General features: G+C 34.4%; 1 protein-coding gene across 2 annotated transcripts; it reads right to left on the bottom strand.

The window, feature by feature from the left end:
* Positions 1 to 6,742: 6,742 nt before the first annotated feature.
* Positions 6,743 to 10,076, bottom strand: LOC131526128 (major histocompatibility complex class I-related gene protein-like). 2 transcript variants are annotated; one of them, XM_058754251.1, is made up of 7 exons: positions 9,848 to 10,076; positions 8,638 to 8,799; positions 7,999 to 8,283; positions 7,459 to 7,749; positions 7,199 to 7,327; positions 7,032 to 7,079; positions 6,743 to 6,918 (listed from the first exon to the last, which is right to left on the bottom strand). In XM_058754251.1, exons 2-7 carry the CDS (start codon positions 8,783 to 8,785, stop codon positions 6,896 to 6,898), a joined length of 924 nt encoding a protein of 307 aa, XP_058610234.1. In that variant the 5' UTR covers positions 8,786 to 8,799; positions 9,848 to 10,076; the 3' UTR covers positions 6,743 to 6,895. The 2 variants fall into 2 exon arrangements, with proteins under 2 accessions (XP_058610234.1, XP_058610233.1); XM_058754250.1 differs by lacking the exon at positions 9,848 to 10,076 and having other exon boundaries at positions 8,638 to 9,293.
* Between the last annotated feature and the right edge of the window lie 231 nt (positions 10,077 to 10,307).

Below are 10,307 nucleotides of genomic sequence, written 5' to 3'. Positions count from 1 at the left end.
TCATGTGAAACTGCACATTTTTAATTGAGACCCTTTATTTTTTCCATAATTTTTCCATTTCCATTATAAATGCACTAAAACATCAGTCAGTAAGGTTATTAGAGCTTTATAAATGAAAACCTTTTTTACAGTCACTATTGTGACCAGTGGGATTAAATAATGACAGAATTTTCATTTTTGGGTGAGCTATCGCTTTAAATCTGTGGGAAAGACTGCAGCAGTCTTCAGTAAAATGACGGGGACGCAACACAAGCTTGGGGCTATACTGCTGTGGCACTGCTGTAAAACTGAACTTTAACCATTGATTCTTCACAGACTTGTCCTTTGACAGTAAAAAAAAAAAGACCAACAAGTGGGCGGGCAATATGCTAATTTTTTAGTTGGGATTCGTTTGAAAACGACTAGTTTCAATGATTCAGAGTTGACTCTTTCTTTTGAGAGACAATAACTTTATACACGGTGCACTTTCAGATTAAAACTTTGCAGGATGTTTTCATTCACTTAGAGTTGCATTAATTTTCAAAAATCCATAATGGGGCAGTTTAACAAAACATTACTTCAACAAAAAACTGTTACATTACATAAGCCTAATGCTTACTGCATTTACTCTGAATACACATTTCTGATCTGACCTGTGAACAACCCAGAATCGTGGCTGCTGCTTGTTTGTTGTGTGATGTCACGATAAATTCATCTCACCTATGATTATATTTAGACTTACTCTTTAATGGCCAATCAACCACCTGCAACCACAAAATAGTGCTATATATAGTCCATGGGCCCAGGCCACATTTTTCACTAATTGGTACCACCCAAGGTGGCAAATTCTAGTTTGATTTTTTTTTTTAAAGTCCTCTAGATGATATTACAACATGATAACCTTTTGTTAGTGGTAGCTTTGTCACAGAAATCAGCCTTCAATGACACTAAGTTCAATGACACTAACCGTTGAGCCAGATAATGAAAATATCTTGTAACTTTATTTGAACAGAGCATGTCATACAAAGAAAAGCAACATAATTCTACCTTGTTCATGAGCTTATTTGGTCATTGCAAACTGTTTCTGTTTATTCATCATCATCGTCATCATCATCATATTCAACTAGTTTCATGACATCAGTATCCTCCTCCTCCTCCTCCCTCTGATTGCTGCAGGTTTGTAGCTTGCACATTTCTGCACTCTCCTGCATTGTAAATGAATGAACCTGTTAGGAGTATCTGAAGAAACTCCACTAGAGATGTAGGAGTGCAGTTTCTTCATAGTGAAAATGCTACGACATTTCCTGTGATGCAATACTGATGGTATGCTACCTTCAGGTAGGTCTTTAGCAAGATCAAGGATGGGGCTGTAGCCTCTTATTTTAGCTGCTCTGAGTAGTATGTTCCATGTAATACAGGTGCATCTCAATAAATTAGAATGTTGTGAAAAAGTTCATTTTTTTCTTGTAAGTTATCTCAAAAAGTGAAACTTTCATATATTTTAGATTCATTGCATGTAAAGTAAAACATTTCAAAAGTTTTTTTTGTTTTAATTTTGATGATTAGAGCTTACAGCTCATGAAAGTCAAAAATAAGTATCTCAAAATATTAGAATATTTACATTTGAGTTTCAATAAATGACCATCCCTACAGTAAAAATTCTGGGTATCTCTTGTTCTTTGAAACCACAATAATGGGAAGACTGCTGACTTGGCAATGATCCAGAAGACGAACATTGACGCCCTCCACAAAGAGGGTAAGTCACAGAGGGTCATTACTGAAAGGTGTGGCTAGTTGTTTACAGAGATGAAAGTAAATTTTGCATTTCATTTGGAAATCAAGGTCCCAGAGTCTGAAGGAAGAGTGGAGAGGCACAGAATCCATGTTGCTTGAGGTCCAGTGTGAAGTTTCCACAGTCAGTGATGATTTGGGCTGCCATGTCATCTGCTGGTGTTGGTCCACTGTGTTTTCTGATGTTCACAGTCAACGCAGCCATCTACCAGGAAATTTTAGAGCACTTCATGCTTCCTTCTGTTGACAAGCTTTATGGAGATGCTGATTTCATTTTCCAACAGGACTTGGCACCTGCCCACACTGCCAAAGGTACCAAAAGCTGGTTCAATGACCATAGTGTTACTGTGCTTGACTGGCCAGCAAACTCGCCTGACCTGAACCCCATAGAGAATCTGAGTACATATACAGTAAATTAACATACTTTCCAGAAGGCCAACAATTCACTAAAAATGTTTTTTTTATTGGTATTATGAAGTATTCTAATTTGTTGAGATTTGTTAAATGTGAGCCAAAATCATCACAACTAAAAGAACCAAAGACTTAAACTACTTCAGTCTGTGTGCATTGAATTTATTTAATACACGAGTTTCACAATTTGAGTTGAATTACTGAAATAAATGAACTTTTCCACGACATTATAATTTATTGAGATGCACCTGTATATTCATAGGTGCCACAAGGTTAGAGTCATCATCCGAACAGTGTATTAAACACTCTGACTGTGTAACACTTGCACTTTGTTCTGCCATACTTCTCTATTCTGTGACGCACATTGAAAATAACAGAAATACCGGTATATCAAGAACAAGGAACATTTAAATATGAGGTGTTAAAAATAGCATCAGGACTAGCCATTTCCAATTATGTTATGTGTTAGTCTGTGCAACAAAGTATTGTGAAGTAATCGAACGTGAAATTTCGAAATCACATGAAATTTCAGCCGTCTTGCACTACTTCCGTCTCTGCATCTCCACACACTCAATCTTTTTTTAATTATTCACGAAGTTGTTATCGTATAAAACAGGTATCAAATGAAAGAGTGGACCTTCTGCTTCACAGTGACGCTAGTACCTTGCTTATAGAACAAAGATGGTCGGAGTAATCTTAATTTGAAAATGCATCAAATTAAACAAAGTTGCAATCATCGGTCATTTCTTTACTCATTTTCACACAGCTGAGTCACAGCTGAATAAGTTGCAAAGTGCTTGTGGCCTCCAAGGGTAACACATATCAAAATAAACAGCAGGACTTACCTTTTCAGATGATGCTAGTGGCTTATCATTACAACAAAGTATGGTGGAGTAATCTGGTTTTGAAACTAGCACCAGGCGTTGTTGTTGCATAATATACTATTTCATATACAGTTCATACATATTTTTTCAAATTGCTAGGTCATGGTCTGAAAAGATATCCCCCCTAACATCAATATCTTTTGAGATAGATATACAAATATAACAATTTAATAGATGCAAAAAATTGTTTTATTTAATGTGAAGGCTAATATAAAATGTATACAACAAATATCATGTCAAATTATGTCAGATCTGGATAGCCCTGACTGTCCTGAAAAAACAACATATAGGATGTATGGCTACCTCTTACAATAGACTTCATACAAACCTGCTGTGCAGATACTGTAGGACGATAATGGCTAAAATAATGATTGTCCCAAAAGATTAGTAAAGCTACTCATTTGAAATGGTTACCATATTTCAAAGTACTTATATGGACTCTACAAACAAACTGGTACCAAAGAGATTTTGCCACCTTAGGTGGTACCAAATTCTGGCTTGGCCCATGGACTAATAGCACTAAAAGTGGTTCTTGGCTCGTAATCATAGGGGAACCACTTTTGATGCTATATAGCCCCTCAGTCATGCCAAAGAACCGCTGAAGAACCACTGAAGAACCACTGAAGAACCACTGAAGCACTTTTAGTGCTATGTAGCACCATTTTCTTTAGAGTGTATACACCTTTCACTTTTAAAGACTAAAATAAAAGATGGATTCATTGTTATTCTTAATTAAAAAGCACAACAACAAGAAAACAGTAGGCTACAATGACATCTTACATAACGTTTAAAAACGTTTACAAAAATGATTAAGATGAGGCATGGCATAGGCCTACACCACATGCTGTATTATTTACCGACTAATAAATTACAGAATGTTTAGCAAACATTGAGGAATCAAATAAATAAAAAAATAATAAAAGAAAGAAAAGAAAATAAATCCTCCATAGCGTAACGTGAGGTAAATAGCAAAGATAACAAGCTTTGCAAAAATGTTTACAAAAACTGTTTCTGGAAAGGCAGGGTATATAACTTGAGTTAAACTTTAAAAAGATCAATATAAAAACAACCTTAAAAAGCATTGTGGGGTGCGGTTGTGTTAAAGCATCGCATAAATATTAAACAGTTTAAAACGTTGTATAAAATCACTTTATTAAAAGGATATGTGGATGTATAGAGGTGATTGTGAGGGTTGTGGGTTATAATGTTGATTGTATTAGGATGGGTTGTTTTGGATAAAAACCATTTGGTTGGTGTTTAAGTTATTGTGGATTTGTTATTTTGTAAGGAATAGGCTATATACAAATATAAACATGTGATAAATTAAAAGATATACTGGAACGTTATGGAATTGTATATGGGGTGGAAAAATAATAAGCTTTTACTTCATCCCGCTCCTTTTCGGACATTTGGTATAACATCCTTGGGACGTGTTTTTTCTTTGGTGCTGCAACATATTTGTTGTGTTTATATATTTTGTTTTAATACTGTGCTTTGTTCGAAATAAAAAATGAAAAATAAAAAAATATTTAAAGATGAAAACGAGTACTATTTTAGAGCTGAATATTCCCTCACCATTACTGAAGTCGACTCTGAAACCCAAGCCATTTCATGTTTAGTTCAACATGAAACATTAGCATATTGTCCGCCCACTTGTTGGCCTTTTCGGGTTGGTCTGAATGAAAATGCAAATTCATTCTTTGCCACTAGGTGCCGCTTTTGGAGCATTAAAAATATCTGTTTCCCCGGTAACGCTGCACACAAAGCGGCACTGCGCTCACAAACACTGCTTTATCAGGCATTACAGACATGATGAAATGGAAATGAGACCAATCGACCAATCACCACAGATTAGTGTCACGCAAAGAGTGAATCGTTTGAAAGTCGTTGAGCAAGCAAGGTAAAAATAAATGCATATTATAAGACAATGAAAGTGTTTTTTGACCTTGCATGCATGACAACCTGTTGTTGGGGACTCCCAAAACCAAAAATATGAACCTTTCATAACACATAATGAATTTAAAAAAAAGGTGATATGACCACTAATATATGAAGAGTTATCCATTTTACTCACCCTGTGATGAAGAGAGGCCCATGGAATAACTGGTAACTACATTTATGTGAAAAAAAAAATAATAATAATATTACATTTTAAGCCTTGTTTATGAAGTTGTGGCTGTTGAAGTTTTAATGAAATTGTATTTCCCTGCAACATTTATAACTGGGATGTTGTGTACCGCTAGTACAGTTCTGTAAGGTCAATTGCAGTCTGTCTTTTTTTTTTTTTTTTAAATGCCTTGAATGTTCTGAACTGTATGTTTTAATAAAACAATTAAGAAGTCATTCTGTTATCCATCCATTTTATTATCCAAACCTCTTTGTCCTTATTAAGGTTGCAGGGAGATGGAGCCTAACCCAGCTTCATTTTTATTGAAATTCTTTACCTTTGATATATGAGGTGAACATGTTCAGTTTCACTTCAGCATAATCAGTCTAACTACATGTGGCTCAAGAAAGAGACCACTTTTTTTCTGGAAAGCTATATTTTGAATGGAGTTTATTTTATATCCAAAGTGATTATTCCAGAGGATGCACCACATCCTGAAATGTATATACATATTTAAGTTGGACTTATTACTGTCTTGTGCTCACTTTAAACACACCGTAAAAACTGGCTTACCTCACCACACTCACCCATACACTATTTATTAATCTTCTTTAATGTTAGTTAATAAAAATACAGTCGTTCATTGTTTGTTCATGTTAGTTCACAGTGCATTAACTAATGTTAACAAACAAAACTTGTGATTTTAATAATGCATTAGTAAATGCTGAAATTATCATTAACTAAGATTAATAAATGCTTTAGAGGCGTTTTTCATTCTTTGTTCATGTTAAGTAATGTAGTTAACTAATGTAAACTAATGAACCTTATTGTAAAGTGTTACCAATACAACAAATGACAAAAAAATACATTAAAAAATGATAAAGAGCAGAGAAATTACCACTCTACCTTATCAAACGCTTTTTATGCATCTATGATGCTATGAAAGGTGGATTGTTTTCTGGCATTGAGTGCATGTTTCAAAAGAAAAGTGATACTGACTTGGAGGCATTGTCAGAAAAAATAAAAAATTTAAATTAAAATAGTGGATTGTGAAGAAATTTTATTGAAACATAATTGCTTCATTGCATCTATTTTGTGTTTATGTATTGTGATTATGTTAAGTTGCAGTCCTTTTGCAGTGGATGTAAATGTTGTTAATGAAATATGTTTCCCAGTAAAATACCTAATGACCGACAGAGGAGAAGGCAGAGGAAAGGGTTAATAACTAGCCATTACACTGCTTATCCCATTAAAACTTCTTGTTAAACCAATATTGTTTTAAAGAAAATATTATCTCTCTACTGTCATTAGTTAGTTATGGTTAAATGTGTCCTAAAGACAGTGGCTGTAAAAAATAAATTTAAAAAAAAGCTTACAGACTGTTAAGATTTCAGGTTTCTGAGATGAATTAATTCAAGAAAAATCTTATCATCCTTCTCCACTTTTAAAGTGATATCCATGCCAATAAAACTTGACTATTTAATGAAAGAAAAAAAGTTTGCAATTGTATATATACAATTATATATAATGACATGTAATGCAGTCATGAAAATATCAATAAGTCTTTCAATACTATATATTACATTCTCTGGAACTGTAATTAAATCTTGAGATACAGGTGGTGTTCAGGTGGTTGCTGTCATGGCATAACCAACTTGCAAGGCCTGTCTGAATCTGTAATAGCAGGAAGATTGTGTTTCAGGGCCATAAATGGACTCATTTTTCATGTTGTTTCTTGTTCTGAAGCTGAAAAGTGAAACAATTTAAAGTTCAGCAATAAAGTTCAAAAATTATTTTGTTGCTAAATGTGAAAAAAAGACTTATTTTTATACATTTCTGTTAAACTCTGAGGAACTTACTTGAAGTAGGTGAATATCCACTTTGATGTGAAGTACTGGAGCCTGTTTCTGAATAAGAGTTATACCGTGATAAAGGTTAACTTTTGCCTCAGATGCAATACACTTTGACTTGCAGGTTGCTTTTATTTAAACAAATGAAGAATGAAAACTTTCTACAGAACATTTACCAGCAGCACATCTCTTCCTCCATCTGATGAGTGCAATTACGATGAGAACAGCCACACACATGAACACCAGCACGCTGATAATTATAGACAGAGCAGAAGATCCAAAGTCAGATTTTTCCAGATCCTCATCTGTGGTAAAACCAAGAAAATCAGTTTGACTCGTATGAACAAACAACCCTTACAGATTTGGACTATTACAGCTGGAGTCCATATATTTAAAAAAAACTATGTTCTAATGATTGTTTGTTCGTTTTCTTTACCAAACGCAATGTCCAGTTTGTTGTCCAGACTGAGGTGCTTCATGGTGCAGTTGTATTTATGTTCCTCACGTAGCTCTTCTTCACTGATCACCAAACTCTTCCTCATCTGGTAAGTCCCGTCTCCGTTGGGCAGAATCTCTCCTCCTGTGATCTGATCATCATCCACAGGCTGACCGTCTCTGAACAGGGTCAGGTTAATGTGACGGGGGTAAAAACCAGTGGCCAGACAGCTGATCTGAAGCTCTTGAGAGGCTGTAAGAGGCTTCCTAAAGAGTCTGACTTTGGGTTTCACTTTAGAAAGGAAGGTTAGAGACAGTGGTGTTACTGTGGCAAAACTGTTGATTCTATGCCTATGATAATATGAGTCATTGTAAAGCATCCCAAACATTTCAGTCATGCTTTTTTAAGTTACGTCATGTTCATATGCTCAGTTATATCTATAAATAAATTGTTAATCGGGATAAAGACAATTGGGACAATCTGATAAACTTTATATTTTTAGGTGAACTATTATTTTTATTTACGATAACGCTGGCTTACGTTTTCGCATCACAGTGGTCTTTTCTTTTTCCAGGAATGTGCGCAAAGCCTTCATGCAAACAGGATGATAAACATGTTCATACAGGAACTTTGCATTAAGCCATTCCATCTGACCCATGCCTGTTATTCTCATCCATGGTAAATTAATTTGCATAGTTCTTTTTATCACATCAAAGGTGAACTCTTCGGTATTTTGTCCATTGAAAGCATCCAATGAAAGAAACAAGCCTGGCTGATCATTGTCAAGCACTTCACATCCAACTCGTTTCTGATAAATATGTAAACCTTAAAATGGATGGAAAGCAAACAGATTAGCCTTCACTGACATACTAAAATTAAAAGACTTCTTATGATTATATAACAGCCTACCATATGCTGCTAGTTCAATCATAATTTAGCTTCTAAAAAGAGCTTGAGAAAATTAATTATAATGTGATAAATGTTAGATAACACTAAGATGTGTTGGCAAAATGAGAGGATGCCCCACAAACACACAAAAGAATATCTTAATATTAAATGTTTGATTGCTGGTAATAAAATTTAAACGGCTGCATTTACCATCTGTGCAATTTTGGTGGTCCTTAAGATAAAATGTTCGAAATTTCATGAGGTCATATATTTCTCTGAATATGCTATCACCATTGTAATCGCCTGAATTACTCTGACTGCGTTGGACAGCTTTCAATGATATTGAGTCATAGTACATCACTTGCACATCATCTAACATCAGCACAAGAGTGAACTCAGGAAACTGTGTCTGTCCAGCAATGTATGTGGCAAAAACCATCAGCGAGTGAGAACCTGTGGGAACATGGAAGGATAACATTTTTGACTAAGCAGATACATTATAAGTTTGCTAGACTATACATAAAAACTGACTGTTTGTGAGGTATTTAAAAAATAAAAATAAGAAAAAAATGGAAAATGAAAGTTTATTTTGATTGTGGAAATTGAACAAATAACTGCAGACCCTGTATGCTTCTCTGTCTCTCCACCAGATGGTCGCTCAGCAATTCATGTGATCAAATTGAGGAAGTTATGTGCAGAATCTAGGCTTAGCCCAAGGCTGATGATATGTGTCTGCGTCAAATGCCACCCATGATGTCAAAGACCTACCCTCCCAAAAATAGTTGGATTCCGTCTGTCTCTTCTGCTGCATGTTCTAAAACTACTATAATAAATAATCAAAAAAAAAAAAACCTGCGCCCCAGAAAAGAATGCAGGAGTATAGAGGCGTGATACAATTGAATTATTTTTTTAAGAAATAAGTTTATCAAACAACTCTTAGTAACAGGTTTTACATCACTGTAAAACATAAAAAGATGTTCTCGGTAGGCTAATCATTCCTAAAAACCTAGTTCACCTTTTTGATGGATAAAAAAACTATAAACTGACCATTTTCAGATTAAATACATACTAAACATGTTATTAGTAAATGAAGATAACACTGAAACTTTAATTTAAAAATGATTCATTGAATTTACTAAAAAAATCAATTTATTTTAGGTACATTTAAATAAATAAATTTAGTTGAGTAATTTTCAACAAAATGTGTTTATTTAAATGTAGCTAAAATAAATTGATTGCAACCACTTACCTTAAAAAAAAATTAGTATCATTTATTTTATTTTTTTTCTCTCGGTGTAGAGACTATTAGTTTATGGAATCTAGAGATTGATGCCCAAAATACCCTCTCGTGCCACAGAGTTCTATACAGTCAGGGGCCCATGTGTACATCAAGATCACAAGCTATAAACTGACTTACCTGCTTTAACAGCTGTCAAAAATGAGAAAAGACACACAAGATACTGCATTCTCTCAGTAAACGAATCTCTGCACTTTAGCTTACTGTATCTAGACTGCTGGGTATGATCTCGTTGTTAAGTGTTGCCTTCCAACTACAAATCAAAGTAGTCACTTGAACTATTGTTTGGAATTCCTTCCTTGTCTTGCCGGTCTTTCCAGTCTTGGTTAAAAAAGTGAGATATGCTCAATATCTCATTCCTGTACATTTTTAATCATGATTTTACCTGTTTATGTTTAATCATATCATATTTTCGTTAGATTACTTAAGAAAGATTACTTAAGAAAATCATGGATGTGAACATGCTTTCGTTTTATTAACAAATGTATATGTGTATTATCAGCGTTTGCTCAAGTTAAAGAAGTTGTTAATATGAACATCTGCTGTTTATTTATCTCAATGTGTGCACACTTTTATAGCATTAAAATGTGTATTGTTTCATCTGGTTAACTAAATGTGCATTAATAGTGCTTGTTTAAAATCTCTTAACCTGTGCACAGCGCTC

Source organism: Onychostoma macrolepis, chromosome 19 (genome assembly GCF_012432095.1).
Source record: "Onychostoma macrolepis isolate SWU-2019 chromosome 19, ASM1243209v1, whole genome shotgun sequence".
In the NCBI taxonomy this organism is placed as follows: domain Eukaryota; kingdom Metazoa; phylum Chordata; class Actinopteri; order Cypriniformes; family Cyprinidae; genus Onychostoma; species Onychostoma macrolepis.
Note: the sequence above shows the minus strand (reverse complement) of the source record. Positions and strands in the feature narration are given on the sequence as shown.